The sequence below is a fragment of the Ailuropoda melanoleuca genome, chromosome 3, assembly GCF_002007445.2.
Source record: "Ailuropoda melanoleuca isolate Jingjing chromosome 3, ASM200744v2, whole genome shotgun sequence".
Classification (NCBI taxonomy): Eukaryota; Metazoa; Chordata; class Mammalia; order Carnivora; family Ursidae; genus Ailuropoda; species Ailuropoda melanoleuca.
The window spans coordinates 118,766,077-118,790,746 of record NC_048220.1 but is presented as its reverse complement, the minus strand read 5'-3'; the positions used below and the strand labels follow the sequence as shown (position 1 = coordinate 118,790,746).

The window sequence follows — 24,670 nt, the reverse complement described above, 5'->3', positions numbered from 1 at the left end:
TAAGGAATTGAGTTATGAAGCAGGACGAGTAGAATTTGCTGTACAGAGTTGAAACTGAAAATTTAAATTCTCTTTTTTAATTTATTTCTTTAAATTGAAGAGGATGGGGGCAACATATGTGTTATGTTATACTGATTGCTGTCAATTGTTTTAATCATCCGTGCATATTGTAGTGAAAGTTTAAATTTGAGCTATCCAATACTATCCACATGTGTTTTTTTAACTTAATTTGAATTATTGTTTTTATTTTATTTTAATTCTTCAATCATACTAGCAACATTTCACGTGTTTAGTAGCTGCATATGTCTTGTGGCAACCATATTGGACAGCAGAGATAAAGACATTTCCATCATTGCAGCAAGTTATATTGGACAGCACTGGAACTCTTCATGAAAATCAAATACTCATTTCACCTTCTTTACTCTCTCAGACTTGTATTAGCTAGTCTGTATTAACAGAACAAATATACCTTAGATGACTTTACAATTGACCTATGATTATAAAAGTTTGAATTGGTTTTATTTTTTGGCTGTAGTTAGACTGATCTTTTCTCCTCATCTCATCATTCCTAACACTTCTCTTACATTGTTTATTAATAATTTGGCAAAGGATAATACAGAAATCTAGCTTTGTGTCTTATAATTACAAAATTGAAGGTGCAATTCAGATAAAGTTACAATTATGTAAAAAAGTGTAATTAACTCATACTTTTTTTGAGCTATCAAAGGACTTGAAATAATGAAGAATAGAATTCTAATTCTTTAAAATAATCCAACTAGCACTGAGCATTAAGGAAAGTCACCTTTCTGATTTCTCTCATAGCCTACCTCAGGTCCTACACACAGTAGTTTAAGTACTTCATACTAACATTGTTTGAAAGTATTTATAAATTACTGGTTTATAAGATATTTTAAAACATTTGCTGTATATTTTTTTATTTATTTGCATTTTCCATATTAATTGTTAATGACAAACTGAAAAGCTTTTTATGGACACATTTAATGCATTTATATTATTACTGCCTAATGAATAATTATACTGGGATTTTTTTTTTATATATATACATATATAGTTGTTGAAGTCCGAAGAGGATTCCTCATATAAACCTGTGAAGAAAGCTTGTACTCAACTTGTTGATAACCTAGTTGAGCACATTCTTAAATATGAGGAATCTCTAGCTGGTAAGACATTTTATATATTGGTCATTAAGTTGATTTTATAAGATTTTAAAATACTTTGGGCACATTTCTCAATTTTGCTTCTGGTTCTGCTTAGCCTAATAATTAACTACTTCACTTTAAAATGAAGGGGGTTTTTTGTTTGATATTGCATCCTAGATTCTATTGTTTAGGTTGACTATCTAGAGCAGTGTAATAGAAGCATAGGCCTCATCTCTTCTGCATCTTTGAGTAGCATATAATTTTAGATGTTCTGTTGAACAGATATAAAAGTCCAGGTGCTACTGTGTATTTAGCTAGTTGTACTCATCCCAAAACTGTTTGATATCTTTTAAATGATATAAAATTTCTCTCAAAATGAAATTGTTTTAACTATGATAAAAATATTTTTAAAAGATTTGTAGTACATTCCTAATATCATTTATAATTGTTATATAAAATGTGTTTAATCTTGAGCTAGATAAAACGGTTAATATTTTTTAAATTGACAGATTCCTTAAATACTTAATATTTTATATTATCTATTACATTATTTACCAGTCACAAATTTGAAGTTATTAATCAGAATATAAGTAAATAATTATATAAAACTATAAAGGTAATAATTGATAATCTATTGCTTAAAGCACCCAAGCCTAACATTACTTCCTGAATCCTAATGTACATTGATGAGGAACAGTAGTCAGCCTTGGTCATTCTCCAGAATTGGGAGCCTGAGGTACCATTATGGCACCTAAGGAAATTGTTGATATCCTTTATATTTTATATGCAGTTTCTTTTCTTTAATTTTTTTTTCATTTTCCATGTGTACCTCTTTTTCTTTTTATCTCCTAGTTCTGTTTCCCCTATTTTTGCCTATCCTAGATTTTAAGGGTGATACTGTTGTCAGTGTTGAAAAATTGCTAATCTCTTCTAAAAACTAATTTGCCTCGTAAGAACCACTGTTTCTCCTAACTAGCAGCATTTTCCTCCCACTGGAGCAGCAGTTTGTTTACCTTTCTGATGTAGCACTGGTCCAGCTTCTTAATTTGTCACTCCAGTCTCTGAACATTCTTCTACCATGGTAGCATCTCTTTTTTCCCAGTACACTCAAACACAGTATCACCTCAGCTAATTTGTTTTTGTCCCACTTCGCTAACTTTCCCATACTTAACTTCCATCCATTTTTAGATACAAGCAACACCATGTTTATTCCCAAAAGCCCATCCCTAAACTTAGCTTCCATTGTACTTTTTAACTTCAGTCCTGCACCCCATAGTGTAAAATTTGCCTTCCATAGCACAGCCTCTTTGTCTTTTATGCTTAATATATGTAATATGTATAATAAAAGAAAAAAATATAGGAAGTCTAGTATCATAAGAAATGCTAATCTTTTATTGAAGCATATACTAAATCAATTCAGGGGGTGATAGTAATTTAAGTAATTGTATAATTTCCACTGCCTTGTCATATTTTAGTATCTTATTTCTGTTTTTCCAGATTCTGACAATAAAGGTGTGAATTCTGGAAGATTGGTAGCTTGCATAACCACTTTGTTCTTATTCAGCAAAATAAGACCTCAGCTCATGGTTAAACATGCCATGACTATGCAGCCATACCTTACCACTAAATGTAGTGTAAGTATAGAGCTGTCCTACTTTTCTTTCTTACCATGTAGTAAGTATTTCAAACTTAGAATTGGCATTGTGTTGTCCGCACTTTCACTGACTGATCAACTGTGTCATGTACTCAAATATGTGTTCTAATGTTTGTGGCAAGTTATCTACAGACATCATTTTTTTTAGGCTTCATTTCCTCCATAAGCTCCTCAGGTCAAACCCTCAGTAAATGCTTACTAAATGTTATAACTACTGCTAAGACCTCAAAGGTGAATGAGACAGAGTTCCTGTCATTGAGAAATTTACTGTCTTTTGGATTCTAAATTTGCTTTTCATTTGTCATTTCAATATATTTTCTTATGAGTATATTGTATTTATTTTATAATACACCAGTATGTTGAACATGGAAAATCTAGTATATCAGAGATGTTAGGTGGTTGTTTTAAGTTAATATCACACATACTGTTTTTCAACGATTAAATGCGAAAATCAAATAAAACATTGTTTATGTAAACTAATCCCGCAATTTATATGACAGCATGGTGAGTTAAGTGGCTTATTACAAACACTAAATTTTGAAAGTCTAAAAACTGTAGAATGTAAATAGTTTTTTTACTTTACTATGTTCCCAGTGTTCCTAAGGAACTAATTTTAACTGTTTCCTCTACTAGATTTGCTTTGCTGCTATGGTCTCATTTTTTGGTGACCTAAATTAACAAGTTCTAGATGAAAAACCTGAGAAATTTTAACTGCAGAAAGTACCAGAAGATAAATATATAAAAACAACTTATAATACTTCTGAGATCCTAATTCTATCTCTAGGGCTTGTATTAGATCCAGAAATAAATTGATTAATATGTAATCCATGGCCAATAATAATAGTTAATATTTATTGAGGACGGTGCCAAGTACTATGAAGAATTTTACATGCATTATCTCATTGACCTTGTGAAGTAGGTATCATTATTATTTCAGTTTTACAGATAAGAAACTAAAGCTTTGAGAATATAAATAACTTGCCCAGTGTCACACAGCTGACCGGTCCCAAAGCTAGAATTCAACCCCATGTCTGTTTGCTTCTAAGAACTGGTCTGTAATAACTTGCATGAATAGGCCTTATTTGGACCAATATTACTTTGAAGCAAGATGACTTTGAAAACATTTTGTGTAATTTTTATGTATATATATGTACACATATATATAATATATATATATTTATTTTAAATCATGTAAGGTAATGTGCTGAGGTTGTAACAAGGTTTGAGGGAGGCACATGTCACATTAACAGTGTGAACAACCTGTCATCATGCTTGTGAACTACAAAAGGATCTATAAATTTTTTATTTAAAAAAAAGGAAGTATGCTAAAAGGAAGGATGAATGTTGGAAAGTTTTATACACATTCATAAAGTTTTATATAAATAAGTATGCTAAAAGGAAGGATGAATGTTGGAAAGTTTTATACACATTCATAAAGTTTTATATAAATAAGGCCATCTCCTGTATGTTAGACACATTTAAATTTTTGTTTTCTGTATCCTCCCTCCATCTTTATTCTTTATCTCAGGATGAACAACCTGGAGTATCCCTACATACTATAGCCATGCTTCTCTAATTGTGCACACACACATATATAACTGGTTGACCAGTTTTTTAAAATCAAGTTATGTTATATACATATCATATTAATGTATACATATTATATGTGTATACATTATCCATCTTATGGATGTCCTATGATTTATTTAACCATTTCCCATTTTGGCAGGTTTTTACATTGTTTCCTATCGATAGGCACCACAAACAATTCCTTAATAAACATCCCATACTCATATACCTTTAAATGGTGTGATTTTTTTCTTTGGGATAAATCCTAAGGAACGGACTTGTTAGATTAAGGGAATGTGCTTTTTGGTTTGGATTTTGGTTTTTTAATAGATTTTCCCAAATTGCTGGTGGACGTGTTTTAAAGCCTTTTTGAAAACCAGTATATGACAGTCTATGTCATTTTTATACTTTTTGCCAGTTAGGTGTAAAGGAATAGTTCACTGTTGCTTCATTTTACCTTCCCTGATACCCTAGAGTGTTGAACATCTTTTTAATGATATTTACCAGTTGTACTTGATTTTCTGTGATTTGACTGTATCATTTGACCATTTTACCTTTAAATTGTGGAGCTTTTTTTCTTTCCTTTTTTGAAAACTCTTTACTCTTAAGTTTTTTAGATATTGAAGCATCTTATGTTATAGTCATTTCAAGTAGTTTTCTTAGTATTATGTTATTCTGCTCTTTTCCTTCACAATTTGTCTTTAAATTTTTCTTCTAGACTTACTTTTTTTACTTGACTTTCTAGGCCAGAAATGTTAAGAGTGGTTTCAAAGTAAAATTTTAGCTGTGATTCTCAAATGAATTTATCTTAACAAAAGCTCTTCATCCCTAGACCGCTTTACTCATCCCCCTATTGTTTAAAGCAGGTGGGAGTGGAAGAGGGCAGGAAATGAGAGGATTTCTATGTTACTTAGGGTATTCATCTTACTTATGTTTTTATTTAATCTTGTGGGTATGCTGAAAGGATAGATGAATGTAAGGTGGGAACGTTTCTATTTAGTGAGAAGTAATTAGCTTAAAGAGTCCAAAATGAGTGTCCATAACCTGTTGCTAAGACTAAAGAGTGATAATTTGACTAGATAAAAACATGTTGAATGCCTTACTTCGCAAAAATAACTGTTAACTTTGGTTACCTTAGGGCAGGGGAACTGGATGACTGGAGGATAGTGGGTGGAAAGAAACTTTTTTTTTTTTTGAAAGAGACTTTATTGTAAATTCTTTAACCTTTTGGGTTTTGTTTTTTTTAATGTTCTACCTATCTTTTTAAACTGCTTCGTTTTTAATCAAAGTTCTAAACTTTTGTAAAATTAAAAATTTAATATTTCAGATTTTAAAATAAAGAAGTCTTATACTTAGTTCTGGGATTCTGTATTTTTATCTATCATAAAAAGCATTAACACAAGGCTTCTCAACCTCAGCACAATTGACATTTAGGACTGGGTTATTCTTTGTTGTCAAGAACTATTCTGAGCATTGTAGGATGCTTGACAGTATTCCTGGCCTCTCTTCGCTGGATACCAGTAGTACCCCCCCAACTCCCCTAATGTGACAACCAAAAATTTCTCCAGATACTGCCAAGTATCCTGTGGGGACAAACTCACCTCCCAGTTGAGAACTTCTAGGTTAACATACACCAGTTTGAAAAATACTAATCTTAAAAACTATCAGTCTTCGTTAAATAGTTAATATTTAAACACCGTTGTTCAGAATTGGCTTGTATTGCATTTTAGGGAAAAAAAGAATAACTGTAGCATTGTGATTAGGTTACCCAGATACTACATGATATGTTAGCGTTAGCGGCAGAGCTAGTATCCAGGCTCCTGACACTGTCTGATGTTCTTCCTTCCATACCTAAACAAAAAGCTCTTTTCTAATAGTCTTTTTTTTTCAATTGAAACTTTACATATGTAATAATACCTCAACTGCCAAATACATAAAGGTATATATAGTTTCTTGTTAGATTTTTGATATTCATAAAGCACTGATTTTATCGTTGTAGACACAAAATGATTTCATGGTTATCTGCAATGTTGCAAAAATCCTAGAGCTGGTTGTACCACTGATGGAGCATCCAAGTGAAACTTTCCTTGCCACTATTGAAGAAGATCTAATGAAGCTTATCATCAAATATGGCATGACTGTAAGCATTCAGTTTACCATCTCTGCATCGATTAGTATAAAATTCATAAATGCTAACTATATCATGGTTTTACCTTTGTCGTTAACTTTTGTCTAAAGTAACATTTTCTGTATCTTTTAGGTAGTGCAACATTGTGTGAGCTGTCTTGGGGCAGTTGTGAATAAAGTGACACAAAATTTTAAATTTGTGTGGGCCTGTTTCAATAGATACTATGGTAAGTTCAGTGTCTGGGCTTTAAAATTATCTTTCTAGATCCTGTAGTATGTCTAGCTCCTTTTTAAAAACACATCTGATAGGGGCGCCTGGGTGGCACAGCGGTTAAGCGTCTGCCTTTGGCTCAGGGCGTGATCCCGGAGTTATGGGATCGAGCCCCACGTCAGGCTCCTCCTCTATGAGCCTGCTTCTTCCTCTCCCTCTCCCCCTGCTTGTGTCCTCTCTCGCTGGCTGTCTCTATCTCTGTCGAATAAATAAATAAAATCTTTAAAAAAAAAAAATAAAAACACATCTGATAAAGACAGCATTGAGGGAATTTTAAAAGGTGTGACTGTCCTCTGGTCCATTCTCAGAGGCAATATTTTCTAGTATCTTTTGTGTTTCCTTAAGAATTCAATATAATTACTTCAGAAATTTACCTCATATTAAATGTCGATAAGTTTTTTGCCCGCTATGTAAAATAAAATTTAAATATCTTTGTTTTCTTAGATTAATTCTTTTAGACTGTAAGGTATGCCCTCATAATTCTAGGTGTGTGTGATACTTAGAACCATTAGTAAAATTTAATTGTAACAACTTAGCAGTAATTATTTAAAGATAGTAATTCAAGGATAAAAAGTTTCTTTTAAATAAATATTACTTATCTTAATAGGTGCCATTTCAAAATTAAAAAGTCAGCACCAGGAAGACCCAAATAACACCTCACTTCTAACAAACAAACCAGCACTTCTCAGATCCCTTTTCACTGTTGGAGCACTATGTCGGCATTTTGATTTTGATCTAGAGGATTTTAAAGGCAACAGTAAGGTAAAGATGCTAATATAATTACTTAGTATGCTGTGAAAAATAGGACTGTGTGACCCTGTGAACTGAAAATTACTAATGACCGAGGATGAAAGCAGCATCAGAGTAGTCTGATTTAATGAGAATTCTGAAGCAGCGTTCCCCAAGACATGGTCCTCAGACTAGCGTCTGATTTACAGACTGTTACTGGTTTATAACAAGAAGCTTAACACAAGTTCTATGAGCTCTGTAACAGTAGGCACACTGGGTAAGCAGCTGACTTTATTTTTTTTAATTTTTTCAATGAAGGAGCAGTATGTTAATTTGTGTTCTTACACAGACTTCTTTGTCACAGACTTTTATTTTGAATGTCACTGTTCTAAAATCTATGGATTTATAAATTTATTTGTGATTTATTCTTTAGTAAGTTCACATGTAGAAATTCTCACTGTTTGCTTTTAGGTTTTTTTCCTTTATGGTTGAAAACTGATCGAAGTTACTCTTCTTTATACACTTTAATGTGGTTTTTTCCCCCTTAGGTTAATATAAAGGATAAAGTACTTGAACTATTGATGTATTTTACAAAACATTCAGATGAAGAAGTACAAACAAAAGCCATCATTGGTCTAGGTAAGTTAAGTCTAAATTTCTTCATAGTTTTGGTTGTTTGAGAGGTTGAACAAATTTTACAATAATGTGACTCTAAACTGTTGTTTTATTTAAATATGTTTTTATTCACAGTAGGATTTGGTATATAGAATATAGGACTGGGGGTTAAGACACCTGGGTTCCATTCTTGGCTCAGCCAGTGACTTTCTGCGTGATCTTGAGCAAGTCATATAACTTCTCTGTTCATCAGAGAAACTGTATTTTGGTAGCATTAACAAGTTTCATAATGTAATATGCATGAGCAGTTGTTTATATTAGTCTTTTGAACAAAAGTGAGTAATAAATTTTTAGTTACCCAGACCTCACTAAATATTTACTGATTTCTTTAAATAAACTTAAATCTTAGTATCTTATTCCTCCTTCATCCCTTTTAGAAAATTACATATAGCAAATTACTAAAAATTCAGATATCACTTACTTTAGGGAGTTATATTGGTGCAGTGTTACCTTCAAGCCAAATGTGTACCTTTTAATGTTCAGTCTGGACATAAGTTATATGAAGTGGCAAAACTTACAATGTTAATTCAGAGAACAAATAGTGCAAATTTTAACTTGAAAAAGTAGCACTATGTAGAAAATAGTGCCTCTAGACCAGTTAATAAATGACATCTTGGTTGGGCCATAGTTAATATATTATACTGTGTGACCTTGGATTAGTTATCTGATCACTCTATGCTTTGAGTTTAGTTTGTTATTTGGCATCAGTAATACTTGCTATCATTAAGGATCTTCATCTTATCTTACATAAATAAGCGGTTTGTATAAATAAACATGGATAGTATTATTTTGCTGCTTAATAACTTATGGTTATAGGATTCAGCATTGTGGCTTCATTATAATGCCATAAAAAATTAATGGAAGATATTGTTAGCTCTAGTTTATTCTGGAATTACTCTGTTTCATCAAATGGATAAATAAAATATTTTTTAATAATGCCAATGTAGTACCTTCTCTTAGGGATCTAAAAATGTTTGCAGACCTTACCTCTTAAACCCTGAAAACATCCCTTTGAGGTAGGTGGGTGGTAAATATTATTGTCCCCATTTTACAGATGGAGAATTGAGGCACAGAGAGATTATGTGACTCACCCAAGGTCACACTACAAGTCAGTGGTGGACCAGGAATAGAACCCAAGACACCTGACTCCTAATCCACTCCCCTAGCCACTAGGCCCTGCTCCCTCCTCAAGGTTTCCTCTTGTGTGAAATTCTCCTTTGAAATGCAATTTCTTGTTTTTAATTCATGGGGAAAGAAGTACCTGCTCTAATACTTCTCTGGGTAAGGCCACTAGCATATATGTTCTTCCAGTCATTTTAAGTTTTAATTTTTGAAATAAGGAGCTTTTATATAATTTATCCACATTTTCATTAAGTATTATATTTAATTTTAATATGAATATATCAAGATTTTTTTTCTCTTTTTAGGATTTGCCTTTATTCAGCATCCAAGTCTAATGTTTGAGCAAGAAGTGAAAAATCTATATAATAACATTTTATCTGATAAGAACTCTTCAGTAAATTTAAAAATACAAGTGTTAAAAAACCTCCAGACCTACCTACAAGAAGAGGATACAAGGATGCAACAAGCAGATAGAGACTGTAAGGAAAAATTTATTTTTGAATTTCACAGTATGGCTACAGTTAGAATACTCTCTGTTTTTTAATCCAGACACCTGAATTTCCTTATCTGTTATATGAAGAAATTCTGTTAAAGAACAGTCCTTAAGTCCATAGCTAGCCTTTAGGGTATTTATAAACTCCCTAAAATAGTTTTTAAAATTTAATGTATGGGGGCGTCTGGGTGGCACAGCGGTTAAGCGTCTGCCTTCGGCTCAGGGCGTGAGCCCAGCGTCACAGGATCAAGCCCCACATCAGGCTCCTCCGCTATGAGCCTGCTTCTTCCTCTCCCACTCCCCCTGCTTGTGTTCCCTCTCTCACTGGCTGTCTCTATCTCTGTCAAATAAATAAAATCTTTTAAAAAAATAAAAATAAAAAAATAAAATTTAATGTATGTGCAGACATTAACATTTTGCAGGAGGATAGAGATTATAGTTCTCAGGTTCTCTCAAAGGTGCCTCTGACAGAGACATAGTCACAGAAAAGAGCAAGAGCCATTCAGCCAGAGCACCAGCTGTTGTTTTTGTGCTTTTGGTTGCAGTGTATTTTGGTGTATTTCATAAAGTTAATATACATGTTCTTAGTACGTTTACTTCCTTTTGTAGGGAAGAAAGTTGCAAAACAGGAAGATCTAAAAGAAATGGGTGATGTATCCTCAGGGATGAGTAGTTCCATCATGCAGCTTTACCTCAAACAGGTGCTGGAAGCATTTTTTCACACCCAATCAAGTGTACGCCATTTTGCCCTGAATGTCATTGCATTGACCCTAAACCAAGGTCTTATTCATCCAGTTCAGGTAAGTATATTTTACAGTGGCAGCACTTACTAGAAGAGCCAAATCTGTTACCATTTGATGAGATTGTGATTAAAGAATAGTACTTTATTCATCTTACTTGTTTTTTGTCCTAAATGCTTAAGAATCCATCTCCTAGGTTGTCATTACTGTAAAATATCCATCTATTTGTAATTTTGCTCTTGAACAAATTTCCAGTTTATACTGGTTGAAAATGAACTTGGAATCAATTTTCTAAGTAGGGATGATTTGTTTTAATCCATATTGACTCTTATCCCTAAGAACCAATAGCCTGTAATGTCAAGAGAGTTAACTGGGGTTAAGAGTATTCTCTAACTATTAAGCAGGTGGGTTTTAGTCCATAGAAAAGTAAATTATATTACCTAAGTTCAGTTCCTTCATTTGTAAATTGGAGGTAGTATCAGCTACCTAATACCTCAAAGCATTGATGTAAGGACTAACTGACATATTAAGACATATCAGTGTCGCTAAGGATTGGCAGCTACTGCTGATGTAGTAGTGTATACACCATCCTTCCGACATGTTCAGGAGGGTACTATAGGCTACAGAAGGGAATTTATTAAATAACCAAAAGCCTGTATCCTTTAAAATTTTTATTTTGGCTATTTGTTACAGAGGTTTTCCTAAAACATGCTATATGTGAATATGCTATGTTCTTCCCTATGTCCTGAGATAAAACACACTAATGAACATTTAGCCAGTTCATGACTTAGGGTCATCATCATCAAGATTACATAATAAAATGTACAGTAGTATGTTGAGTTTTTGCAATACTTAGGACTCTTTGCTGGTATTCTGAATGGCCTTAGTTGCTTATACTCTTTATTATTGTATTTTCTTTTTTAAACTTTTGTTTTAAATTTCACACTTAAAAAATATTGCAAAAGTGTACAGCAGACTCCCTTATGTTCTCTTCACCTGTATTCATTCAGCATTTGTTAACATTTTGCTACATTTGCCTTATCTTTCTCTTCATACACTTCTTTCTAAATCATTTGATAGTAATTTTGAGATATCACAATATTTCTTTATGTCTGAACACTTCAGCTTATATACATTTTCTAAGAACAAGGACATTTCTCTTACAAAACCATAATGCAGTCATCAAATTCAGGAGATTTAACATTGATGCAATCTTATCTAATATACAGTCCATTTTCAGATTTTGTCAGTTAAGCCAGTAATATTCTTTTATTTTTTAAAGCTTTTATTTATTACTTATTTGAGAGAGAGAGTGCAAGCCGGGGCAGGAGCAGAGAGGGAGGGAGAAGGAGAGGAACAGAATCTTAAGCAGATTCATCACTGAGCATGGAGCTCATGCAGGGCTGGATCTCATGACCCTAAGATCATGACCTGAGCCAAAACCAAAAGTCAGGTGCCTAACCGGCTGAGTCATCCAGGTGCCCCAAGCCGGTAATATTCTTTATGAACTTTCTCCCCCTGATTCAGGATTTAATCTGTGATCATCCTTTTCAGTTAGCGCTGTGGTTTTATTTATTTTTAAGCTGGTTTTTGTTTGTTTATTGTTTCCAGGTCTCACCACTGGTTCAGATTCTTTTAACATAGTATTGGTGTTTCTTGACTTTAGAAATCGAGTGGATATGGCTATTAACAAAATACTAGCTATCAGACTGATCATTAAAGCCCTATATAAAATCACTGTTGTGGAAGAATTTATATTTTCCTAGTTTTGAATATGGAAGACAAATTACTTTGTGTCCTCTGTTATCTTTACATAGCAAATTCAGTCAACCTTGAAAACTTACTGGATTATATATTTGTATTATATGTCATAATCTTTTTTTTTTTTTTTTAAAGATTCTATCTGTTTACTTGACAGAGAGAGACAGCGAGGGAGGGAACACAAGCAAAGGGAGTGTGAGAGGGAGAAGCAGGCTTCCCGCCAAGCAGGGAGCCCGATGCGGGGCTCGATCCCAGCACCCTGGGATCATGACCTGAGCCAAAAGCAGACGCTTAATGGCTGAGCCACCTAGGCGCCCCTATATGTCATAATCTTAAATGGATAATCTTAGCGTAGGAGCTCTTTATGTTTAAAGAACCTTGGGGTGCCTGGGTGGCACAGCGGTTAAACGTCTGCCTTTGGCTCAGGGCGTGATCCTGGCGTTATGGGATCGAGCCCCACATCAGGCTTCTCCGCTATGAGCCCTGCTTCTTCCTCTCCCACTCCCCCTGCTTGTGTTCCCTCTCTCGCTGGCTGTCTCTATCTCTGTCGAATAAATAAATAAAATCTTTAAAAAAAAAAAAAAAGAACCTTTACTTCATACTGAAATTGTTTCAATTTCACCCCATCAGTATTTTTTGCTGATGCTTCATTGCTTTTTTTTTTTTGCTTTAAGATAAATCTAAGGGAAGATTAATCATTTTTAAGACAACACTAAGACATGACATATGTAAGAATGCCTATAAAGCTAAATGCATATATCACAGATATACAGCGAGTTTTAACATATGTCATCATCATATAGAGCTTTTACTGCTGTGATGTCTTATAAATCCTTTATTTATTTATTTATTTATTTACACTAAAAGAATGCCTATATTTTTATTTTAGTGTGTGCCGTATTTAATTGCTATGGGAACAGACCCGGAACCAGCTATGAGGAACAAGGCTGATCAGCAACTTGTGGAAATAGACAAAAAATATGCTGGATTTATTCATGTATGTGTTTTTAAATTGTATAACCTTAATAAAAACGTCTTTCTTTGGTATACCATTTCCTTGATAAACGTCCTGCCCATATTCATACTAGAATAAAATATTTTGTTTAGTATTTACTTCTAAACATGCAACTAGGCTTGTTTAGAAGTATTTACTTCTAAACAAAAGGTGTTTGTTTAAGATTAGCTCTTAAGATTGAGCTAGAGGTGACAGTCCAGCAAGCATGCTTGGACTCAAAATAAAGATGCGTGGGTTCTAATCCCTACTGTGTGAGCTTGGCAGTAATAGTTCTTCTGATTCTTGATTTTTTTCTTGCATAAAATGAGGGAGTTGCAATAGATGATCTCTGATATTCTTTCCAGCACTTGTGTTCCGTGATTTTATTATTTTAAATAAGAAAGCCAAACAGTGGAGTTAAGCTTCTGACTCTAATGCTCAAAGTATATTTTTTATTTGACTCTTAATTAATTTCCATGTCAAAAATAAGGCTTTTATTGATTTCAGATGAAAGCAGTGGCTGGTATGAAGATGTCTTACCAGGTACAGCAGGCAATCAACACTTGCCTAAAAGATCCTGTAAGGGGTTTCAGACAAGATGAGTCTTCTAGTGCTTTGTGTTCACACCTTTACTCCATGATCCGTGGAAACCGCCAACACAGACGGGCCTTTCTAATTTCTTTACTCAACCTCTTTGATGACACAGCTGTAAGCATAAAAAACTTATTATTTTAAGAAAATAAATGTTCTATAAGTTTTATGCCTGAAGTAGTCACCATTTTGAAAATATTACCATTTTAGTAAATAATGACTATATTAAATATGTGTTTCTTTACATCTTCTGTAGTAATTATAAGGTATATAGTCAAATTTGGAGGAGAAATTTTACATGAGTATAAATATAGTGAGGGATAAAATATAATTATGTCTCCATACTGAGTGTCTTATAAACTTTGATAACAGTTCCTTTAAGCATAACTTTAAATAAGCTGTATCACTAAACTATCACTTTGCAGGGGGGTAGGTTACTTCAATAAATAAGGTGAAATTTCACTTATTTCTGTCACACTCAAATATTAGAATAACTTGTAGGTTTTTGACTGCTGGGATCCTTATTTGTTAAACTTGACTTCCTTAATGAAGAGCCCATTTTTGTGTAATTACAATTTTGATCCTTTGGGTTATTGCACAGATTGCATTGGCCAGGTCCGTAAGCCAAGAAAAGAGAATGTCCTGTTATTTAAGCTTACCTCTTAATTTATTCATTCATTTTACACAAATATTTATTCAGCACTTGCCATGTTTGGTAGTCATTGTGCTAAGAGGAAGATAAAATAGTAGATTGGACAGATGTAGTATCTACCCACATAGAGCTTATCAGTTGGCTTATGTGTGTGTGAAGTTTTGAAAAGAACAAAAGAAGGGGTTTGTTGGGTTTTTTGTATTTCAGTCACTTAAAATTTGACTTTGTTATTATCCCAAAACCAGAATTTTTTTCAATAAAACAAAATTTAAATTACCAGAATGTAGATACCTTACTAGACCTCTTTTGAGTGCTACATGAAATTTTTTGATACGTGATCTAGCAAATAAGTATTGCAAGGATCTATTTCAGAAATACTTGGAATATAATTTAATTGTCATCATCACCACCACCACCATCATCATATCATCATCAGTATTAAGTTTTCATCGTGTATGGGGCATCATGCTGGGAATGGAAATGGTATGATATGGTAGTCTTGCCCTCACTGATCTTACCTCCCTCCACTTGTGGCGATAGGACACAATATAAAGGAAGTAAATATAGTTAAGGTTAGCATATTCTGCGTGCCAGGTGGTTTGTGCTGTTGATACTGCTCTAGTCCTTATCTCGTCTCCTGAGCTTCATTCCTGTGTGGTTTCATTGGCCTGCTGACTGTCATTAGCTCAGTGTTCTGTCATCCCAACATGCACAGTGCTAAGCTGGTAATTCAGCTGTCGTAATGCAGTGCTGTCTCCTGATTGTTTCCAACAAACGATGTCAGAGGAGGAGCAAATCACTGAAGGCCTGAGAGATTAGATGAGATAGAGCTACTGCTTAACCCAGGGGTGAAAACGTAATGAAGGTACAAAGATAAGAATGTGTGGGAAGTAATGAATAGATTGTTATTTGACTGGAGCAGAAGGGTCATAATGAGGCATGGTTTATGGAGGATCTTGTAGACAATGAAAAACCAAAAAAAAAATTTGAATAAAGTGATGAGGACAGGTGCCAAAGAGCATTTTAGGAACATGGATTTTTTAGTGTTGTGTTCACACTGGAGGTAACAAGGGATCTATTATGATGACAGTAGGAAAGAAAAGAAGTGTTGTGAAGAAGTAATAAATTAAATGAGGCTGTGTGAGAATTGTAAAAGGATAACTGGAATATTTTTGTCCTGAGCACCTGAGAAAAGGAGTTGAGAAGGACATAGAGGAGTAGTCAAAGAGGTAGGAAGAGAAAACTAAGAAAGAAGAAAATTTGAGGAAGGAAAAGATGGAAAATAATGTCCAGTGCTACTCAGAAGTCAAGGAGAATAAGATATTTTAAAAAAAGAAATGGGGCGAGATTAGGTGGCAGCAGTCAAGCAGTGAGGGACACAAGGTTGATTGTGATTAAGAGTGGTGAAGAATACACGGGAGGAGCAGCTCTAGAGTATTCTTTTAAGGAATTTGATTTTTAAAAGGAAAGAGCAATATAGGACTTTTTATGACCAAAGTTGAAGAATTTCAGAGTTATAAAGTTTTATTCAGAGTAGTCCTGAACATTTTCAGTTTTAGGAGATATATAGATATATATATATATATAAATTAGTATTAAAACTAATAGGGTGGAGTTCTATGTCTGCATTTCCCCAACTTTAACACGTAGGTGTTGATACATATTTAAAAATAAAAAATAGAGTGCTAGCAAGTTTATTGCATCTGTCCTATGGGGTTTTGTTGTTGCTGATGCCGCTGTTGGGTTTTGCGTTGTTTGCATGGCAGGATAGGTGAGATGGAAGAAGGGAGGGTGTTTTGATTGTTGTATTTTCTCTTTCCTTTTTTTTTTTTTCCCCTAAGCTGTGTTTTAAAGGAATTTAAATATTAATGTGCTTTTCTGTCTGTATTCATTCTGTATGATTATGAAATGCTGGAAGTCTCTCTTTCTTCTTTTTAAAGCAAACAACTAGTAGTAACCATAACTTTTGCCTTAAATTTTGCCTCCCTCAGAGTTTTTAATATTGTGAGATTATGTTATGACCCTGTCAGAACGACTGATACTCTGAGTTTTGAATATGTACGAAACAGACGAATGTTTTTTGAATACATGAACTTTGATTTTTTTTAACCCACATGTTAGTACTATGATTACCGCTTATTTTTGAGGGCAGAATAGTAACTGTGTGTAACTGATCTCCATATGGGTTAAACTATTAGAAGCACAATGACAAATCATTATGAATTCATATGTATACTTTCTGATGTGGTATGGATTTATCATAAAGATTCCATATACTCTATAAGAAAATTTCAGGGAATTCCACTTCGGTGCACTGAAAAATTTCACCTCTTCCCTTCTTGAGGTCCATGGTATAAGTCATTATGAAATCTCTGAAAATGGGTATAAGATTATTTTATAAAATCCATTTCTGTTCCCCCTCATCCCTTTTTCTTACCTCCCTCCCCTGCTCCCTCCCTCCCTCCCTCCCCTACCCTTCTCTTTCTGAACCACTGAGGTGAAAGTGCCCTCTAATATTTTTTCTAAAAAGGCCTTTTGGATGAATTTCTAGATTATCCACTAAACGTGTACCTTTTTTTAAAATTTACAGAAAACAGAAGTGAATATGCTCTTGTATATAGCAGACAATCTAGCCTGTTTTCCATACCAGACACAGGAAGAGCCGTTGTTTATAATGCATCATATAGACATAACACTCTCAGTTTCTGGTAGTAACCTACTGCAGTCATTCAAGGAGGTAAGTTACACACATTACTATTCTTAATGCATCCGTCAAAGTGCAGGCATGCTATTCTCACTGTTTTGTTTCCATTGTTCTTTTTTTTTTTTCTTTTCACAGGTAAAGTCTTTCTAAATGAATTTATTGAAATCTGGGCAGTGCTTGAATTGGGGAGAAGAAGTGGGTTGCCATTTCATTTCTGTTAAGAAGAACCTAAAACCATTCCATTCCAGATCATTTAAGTAGAAATATATACACACATATATACATATTTATATATGAATTATTCTTTTGATAAGCCATCCCACTTCTTTTTTTCTCTTAATTTAAGCACTGATCTTAAGTGTTTGGTGTCCATTCATATATTCATTTAAACCCCATTTTAAAGCACCTTGCTATCTATAAATCTGGTAATGCTGTAGATCACAGTAGTATACTTGAAGAGATATAAATAGCTTACTTATAGGGAAAAACAAAATGTATAATACTATTAATTTCTGTATCCCTGAACACCAGCATCATAATGGAACTGGCATATTTTGTGCCCAAAATCTTTCCCGAGTTTATTATAAACCTTATGTCTTCTCTTATGGTTTTTTAGGAGGAAATGTGATTGGTTTCATTGTAGTAGCACCTGGTATAGCACTTGAACACCTAGTAGGCACTCAGTAAATTATTTAAAAATTATTTGGAATATTTTCATGTGCCTGATGATACAAGTAGATCTCATTTTATAAAACTTTGTGCTCAGAACTCCCCCTGATCACACCAGTAAATCAGGGAGTTGTTATAACACCCAAGGGTTGGAATTATAGAGGTAGCTAAACCCTTGCTGCTTGAAGTGTGCACTGGGACCCAGCAGCACTGGCCTCACTTGAGATCTTTTTAGAACAACAGAACCTCAGGTCCCACCCTGGACCTGCTGAAACAGTCTTCATTTTTAACAGAATCACTAGGTGTCCCTTAAAGTTTGAGAAGTTAATAATTTCCCAGAAACTTTAGTCGTCATGTTATCTTATTTTACTTCACTTACTGTTATGGATATACTTGTAAATGTTTCTCCTGTTTTATTTCTTCTTTAACAATAATAATTGCTTTGTTATCTGGTATTTTCCCTCTCTTAAATCCAGCTGACTTTATTTCTTTTTAAGAGCTAACAGTTTCATAAAGTACCAAAAACAAAAAACAAAACCCACAGAATTTAACTAATTTAAGAAAAGTTGCATATTGTTGAAAAGTTCTTAAAAGGGAGAGTTTGATAGAAGTTGGGGTGTTGAAACCTATTGTATTCTCTGGGTTAAATTATATTTAGCACTGTTTTTTGTTTTGTTTTGTTTTGTTTTTTTAAATAATCTCTGTGCCCGATGTGGGGCTCAAACTCATGACCCTGAGATCAAGAGTCACATGCTCTACTGACTGAGCCAGCCAGGCACTTAAATTAAGTGCCCTTACTTAAATTATAATTACTGTTTTTCCTCTAGAGTGGCTTACCTATGTATCAAATCAACACTTTTGTAACTAATTTATCTTTCATCTCTGTCCTATAACAAAATTGTTTCCCTTTGATATTTGAGAAGGGCTTTTGGGGAGCGGAGCACCAGAGCAGTGGATTATGTATGATTTTGTTTAGTCTTGGAACCTAATTGTTGTTTATGGAAAGTCAGAATATTAATTTTTTTGAAGCTTGTAAATAGAGCATAATTATTTCTTAGTGGTATTTTGTTACTATTTTTCCTTTTTTCTCCCCCCAGTCAATGGTAAAAGACAAAAGGAAAGAGAGAAAGTCATCACCTAGTAAAGAAAATGAGTCAAGTGAGAGTGAAGAAGAAGTTTCCAGGCCTCGGAAGTCACGGAAACGTGTAGATTCAGATTCAGATTCAGATTCAGAAGATGATATAAATTCAGTGATGAAATGTTTGCCAGAAAATTCAGCTCCTTTAATTGAATTTGCAAATGTCTCCCAGGGTATTTTATTGCTTCTGATGTTAAAACAACATTTGAAGAATCTCTGTGGATTTTCTGATAGGTAAGATTACCTAAGCAGTGAGAGAAAAAACTTTGTTCAAATTATAAAGAAATATGAAACCCATTTTTAATTGCATGTTTACTTTCATATTAAAAATGTTCCTTTTAAAAGAAGGAGTTTGTTCCTTTTTGTTGCTATATAGTATTTTGTTGTGTAATATACCACAATTTGTTTGCTTTTTTATTGAAGAGAGGAAAAACATTCCCTAGTTGCATTATAAATGAAAGGACTTACTTTGTTGTTTTCCTTAAATAGGTCTTATTAGAGAATTAGGCTAATCTTAAATTGCAAGTTTAAGTTTTTAAAGAGCTATGAATAAAGAATAGATGCAGACCAATGAGGCTGAGCTCCAGTAGAACCCAAATGGTCTGTAATGTACTCTACAAAGGAAGAGGTAGGAAAGTGCCGTTTGTTGTGAATGCCCTATAATTTTACCCAGGATTAGTCACTATAGGTAACTTTTTTCTGCCGTATGAAACTTTGGTCATTTTTCATATTCATGAAAACCTTACATTAGGAATCACAAAGTCAAGTGTTCTTAGGGGACAGATCATGAAACAGAGTAAAGTAGATTTGGTATAAATTCACTGGCAAACTGGAAAGAGAATGTTTTATTTAAAGGGCTCAGGTATTACTCAGACGTTCATCAGTTTATTACCATGGAAGAGGGTGGGCATGATGTGGCCAGGAGCTTCCACTTTTTCAAGAGAAGCTAGATAATCCAGGTTTTAATGAGAAATATCTTGATGTTAAATGTTGGCAACTAGTTCAAAATAACATAAAAACCTGTAAGGTCTTAGAGCAGTGCTGGGGTGTTGAGAAGATTTTTAAGCAAGAGTTATTAATAATATGAAACAGGTTTGTAAACATTCTGGCTGCTGTGTAGAGGATGAATAGTTGGGAGGCAAGGAAGTAGGAGGTAAACCAGTATTTATATTCAAACTGTTCTATAGTCACTATCATGGTATTCAGAAACAGACATGAGAAATTATTTTCATTTAAATGATGCCTCTGTTCAAGACAAATTCTGATGGAAACGAGGATATTATTCTTTTTAATCTTTGCCTTTATGTCTTTACTTCCTTTTTTAAAATTATTTTTGTGTAGAAGTTCACTGTTTGAGATCTGTGACAAAAAGTTTAATTAGTAAATGACGTTTAACTACAATCACTTTAAATATAAATACCTGAAAAACTTTTAAAGTTAATGACTTTGTTTTCCCAAAACAGTAAAATTCAGAAATACTCTCCATCTGAATCTGCAAAAGTATATGATAAAGCGATAAACCGAAAAACAGGAGTTCATTTTCACCCCAAACAAACACTGGACTTCCTGCGGAGTGATATGGCCAATTCCAAAATCACTGAGGATGTGAAGAGGAGTATCGTAAAACAGTATCTAGATGTGAGTAGTAAAACCAAAATCTATTTCCTTCTAATAATACTGTCAATTCTTTAGAGAGAGATAGCTCTCTCCCTTACATGGCAACTTCATGAACTATCAGGAGTACGTTTCTCTGTGTGGTTTTAATGAGTTACTTGAAGCTTGCCTTTCCCATTTCACCCTTTGCATCATGTTTTGTCTTTGAAAATACCAGCCCACCACTCATTTTATTTTAGTGAGAATGAGAGTTTTTAGGCAGATTTCAGGAAAAAGCCATGCCCACATATGTATTTTTTTTTAATTCAGATTACATGATTTATAGTTCATAAAAGCAAAAATCAGGAAAAGTCATCGTCCTGCTCTCCTCAGCCATTCTGTTGCTTTCCTTCCTGGCAACCACTATTACTGCTTTTTCATGTTATTCTTACAGAAGCATAATACAGATGTATATGCTTGTGTATATCTTACATATATACTCAGCAAGTATGTGAGAGTGTGTGTGTGTATAAGCTGTGCTTTTTAAATGTCTTTAAGAATAGGCAAATTCATAGAGACAGAAAATGGAATAGAGGTTACCAGGAGCTGGGGAGAGGAAGGAATGGGGAGCTGTTGTTTTAATAGGCACAGAATGAGTTTCTGTTTGAGATGATAAAGAAGTTTTGGAAATGATGGTGATGATTTACCCAACATTGTGAATATACTTAATGGCAATGAATCAAACACTTTAAAATCATTAGAATGGTAAGTTTTATGTATATTTTACCACAGGAAAGTTTTATGTTTAAAAACAGGGTTTTTTGGGGGTGCCTGGGTGGCTTAGTCGTTAAGCGTCTGCCTTCGGTCCAGGGTGTGATCCCGGGGTCCTGGGATCGAGTCCCACATCAGGCTCCTCTGCTGGGATGGGAGCCTGCTTCTTCCACTCCCACTCCCCTTGCTTGTGTTCCTTCTCTCGCTGGCTGCCTCTCTCTCTGTCAAATAAATAAATAAAATCTTTTAAAAAAATAAAAAATAAAACGGGGTTTTTTGAGATTGTCCATAAAAAATAAAAATATTTATTTTATTTAAAGCAACTAGCTGAACATAACTAATAATATTTTTGACCAAGAATGAAACCTACACAGGGGTACCTGGTGGCTCAGTCAGTTAAGCATCCGACTCTTGGTTACAGCTCACATCATGATCTCCCTGTCAGGAGATTGAACCCCACTTTGGCATTCTGATCCCTACTCAGTGGGGAGTCTGCTTCCCCTCTCCCCTCCCTTTCTCTTCCTTCCCCACCCATCCCCTGCTCATGCACTCTCTCTGTCTCCCTCCCTCCCTCTCTCTCTCAGTCTCTAAAAATAAATAAATTTAAAAAAATAAATAATGAAACTACAGTGTTTTTCATATTATTCATTGACTGCAGACCTTATACTCTAAAGCTGAAAATTATTTTAGTTCTCTTTTTAAGTTCTTTAACATCCTTTTCTTCCTCTTCTATCTTCTTATTTTGGCAGAGGGCAAAGGGGGTAGAGAACTTGACAGATGTCTATCAGTAATTATTTTTTAATCTGGTTGCTTGATGAGTTGGATTAGGGTCAACAAACTCCAACTTATGAGTCAAATCTGGCCCCTGTTGCCTGTTTTTTTATTTTTTTAAATTTTTCCCCACGGCCCATTTAAATAAAGCTTTATTGAAACAGCCATGCCCATCCATTTATGTACTGTCTCTAGCTGCTTTCACACTATGATGGCAGAGTTATGTCGTTATGACAGAAACCATATGGCCTGCAAAGCCGAAAGCACATGACTACTGCCTAGAAAAAAACATTTAGGAAAAAAACCGGAAACATTCAGGGATTTAGCAGTCTTCTTTAAGATTATTTATTTAACTCTAAATTCATATCTGATTTTTGTAGTTCAAACTTCTCATGGAACATCTGGACCCTGATGAAGAGGAGGAAGAAGGGGAGGTGTCAGCTAGTACAAATGCTCGGAACAAAGCAATTACCTCGCTGCTTGGAGGAGGCAGCCCTAAAAATAATGCAGCAGCAGAGACAGAAGATGATGAAAGTGATGGGGAGGATAGAGGAGGAGGCACTTCAGGGGTGAGGCGGAGGAGGAGTCAACGTATTTCGCAGCGTATTACGTAAAATGATTTTTATGTGCTTATATATGTCAGTCTAATAAATGTACACCAAGTAATGTAATACTTATGAGAGAAAACATTTTGTAGATAGAGATTCTCTACTTAACCATTTATACATCCTTTTGTAGAAAGTTTAACATAAAAGACAATAAAAAAGAAAAAAACAGAAATGAGACTTATCCCGCATAAAGGGTTATTAATTTTTCTTTGGATTGTATTAATGTGTGTTATCCTTTTTTATTGTTGCTAAGTTTTATGTAGCTTTATGGTTCATATGTATATATAATTTTATATATCAATAAGAGTAAAGACACGGGTACAAATTAAGAGTTATATGGTTTTACAAGTATATGTTAACCCCTTGGCGCTGGCGGTCACGGTGCGTCTCATTGCCGGCAATGGAAGTGTGCTGGGAAATCCCAACTCCCGGCGTCAAGGGATTAAAAGCAATAAAAACAAAAATTTCACTAAAATTCTTTTGTGTAACACTTCGTCTTTTTTCCCCCCCCCCAATGTTTTAGTCATTGAGAAGGTCAAAACGAAATTCAGACTCTACGGAGTTGGCAGCACAGATGAATGAAAGTGTTGACGTCATGGATGTCATCGCTATTTGCTGTCCAAAGTACAAAGATCGACCACAAATTGCAAGAGTAGTACAGAAAACCAGCAATGGCTTCAGTGTTCAGTGGATGGCAGGCTCCTACAGTGGCTCCTGGACTGAGGCTAAGCGCCGTGATGGCCGCAAACTGGTGCCTTGGGTAGACACTATTAAAGAGTCAGACATTATTTACAAAAAAATTGCTCTAACGAGTGCTAATAAGCTGACTAATAAAGTTGTTCAGACTTTACGATCCCTGTATGCCGCCAAGGATGGGACTTCCAGCTAATGAATTTGTACATGCAGCCAAATTTACAGGAATTTTTTTAAAAGGCAGAAAAACTTGAAATATCAACATTCTGGCAAAAAAAAAAAAATCAGTTTTATGAAGAGTAAGAATGGAACCTGGGATGCAGGAACAAAAGAAGGAAATGTTGGGCAAACATTTTTGTGGGAGCTCCCTTCGCTGTTGTGCAGCAGAAACAGATTCTCAGTTCATTTTTACTCCCACTGTATTATAGTTTAACAAAAATTGTTTATATCTTGGAAAAAAAAACTTTCTGTTTAAAAAATAAACAAGTGAATGTTGGAAATTAGTCTGTTAATGTTCTTAATAAAGTGTTCTTGGAGTTTAACCTAGCAGCGGATGGCTTTCTTTAGCTTAGCCCAGTTTCCAGGGAAGCATTGTTTTTTCCAGGCTGTAAAATGGCAGAATCTCCTGGATATATAATTTATTCTGTTGAAAAAAAAAAAAAAGCATGCAGTATCTATGACCTATCTGCAGAAGGAGTTTTTGTAAATGTAGATTTTGATGTATTAGGTCACCCTGAAAACAATACAAGAAAAGGGATCCCCAGGCAATCTGGTGGAGCGAATACTGCAATAAATTTTTTTACTTCTCTTTGTTACTTGTCTGTTTCCATTTGAATTTCTTATTGTAAAGATCTGTTTAAATCCATTTATATTATTTTGCAGTCTTTTATGTAAAATTTATTATATCACTGGTTTTCAAAGCAGAACATAAAATATTGTTTATACAGTTTGTATAGGCTGACTTCTGAATAATTGGTATCTATTATTTTCATTCCCATAAGAGGGTGTAAACAATTAACTCCAGGGTTTTATTGTATCCTGCAATATTTAGTATTAACTATATATGATTTAGCACTGTGCCAAACACATTTTCAAGAGTACATTTTGATATAAAAAGAAACTATAGTTTATTCCTTGTATGCTTCAATTTCTTTCTAGTGATGTCATGATGGTAATAATTTATTT

At 34.2% G+C, this 24,670-nt stretch overlaps 1 protein-coding gene and 1 non-coding gene across 6 annotated transcripts in view; one reads left to right on the top strand and one right to left on the bottom strand.

Moving 5' to 3' along the window:
• NIPBL (NIPBL cohesin loading factor) overlaps positions 1-24,300 on the top strand; it is a 185,028-nt gene extending 160,728 nt beyond the window's left edge. For 4 of the 5 annotated variants that reach the window (XM_034657010.1, XM_002923367.3, XM_011230031.2 and 1 more), the window contains 15 exons: positions 1,073-1,181; positions 2,658-2,794; positions 6,383-6,523; positions 6,644-6,737; positions 7,389-7,543; positions 8,059-8,149; positions 9,613-9,786; positions 10,410-10,600; positions 13,191-13,298; positions 13,803-14,003; positions 17,129-17,275; positions 19,009-19,283; positions 20,513-20,687; positions 22,565-22,753; positions 23,316-24,300. In XM_034657010.1, the coding sequence (XP_034512901.1) occupies positions 1,073-1,181; positions 2,658-2,794; positions 6,383-6,523; positions 6,644-6,737; positions 7,389-7,543; positions 8,059-8,149; positions 9,613-9,786; positions 10,410-10,600; positions 13,191-13,298; positions 13,803-14,003; positions 17,129-17,275; positions 19,009-19,283; positions 20,513-20,687; positions 22,565-22,753; positions 23,316-23,681 (2,553 nt within the window). In that variant the 3' untranslated portion in view covers positions 23,682-24,300. Of the gene's footprint in view, positions 1-1,072; positions 1,182-2,657; positions 2,795-6,382; positions 6,524-6,643; positions 6,738-7,388; positions 7,544-8,058; positions 8,150-9,612; positions 9,787-10,409; positions 10,601-13,190; positions 13,299-13,802; positions 14,004-17,128; positions 17,276-19,008; positions 19,284-20,512; positions 20,688-22,564; positions 22,795-23,315 lie in introns of all 5 variants that reach the window. The other variant, XM_011230032.3, reaches the window with a different exon arrangement.
• On the bottom strand, positions 4,000-4,105 carry LOC117801692. The gene has a single exon (XR_004624440.1). It is a non-coding gene; the product is annotated as a small nucleolar RNA U13 (small nucleolar RNA).
• Positions 24,301-24,670: the final 370 nt, after the last annotated feature.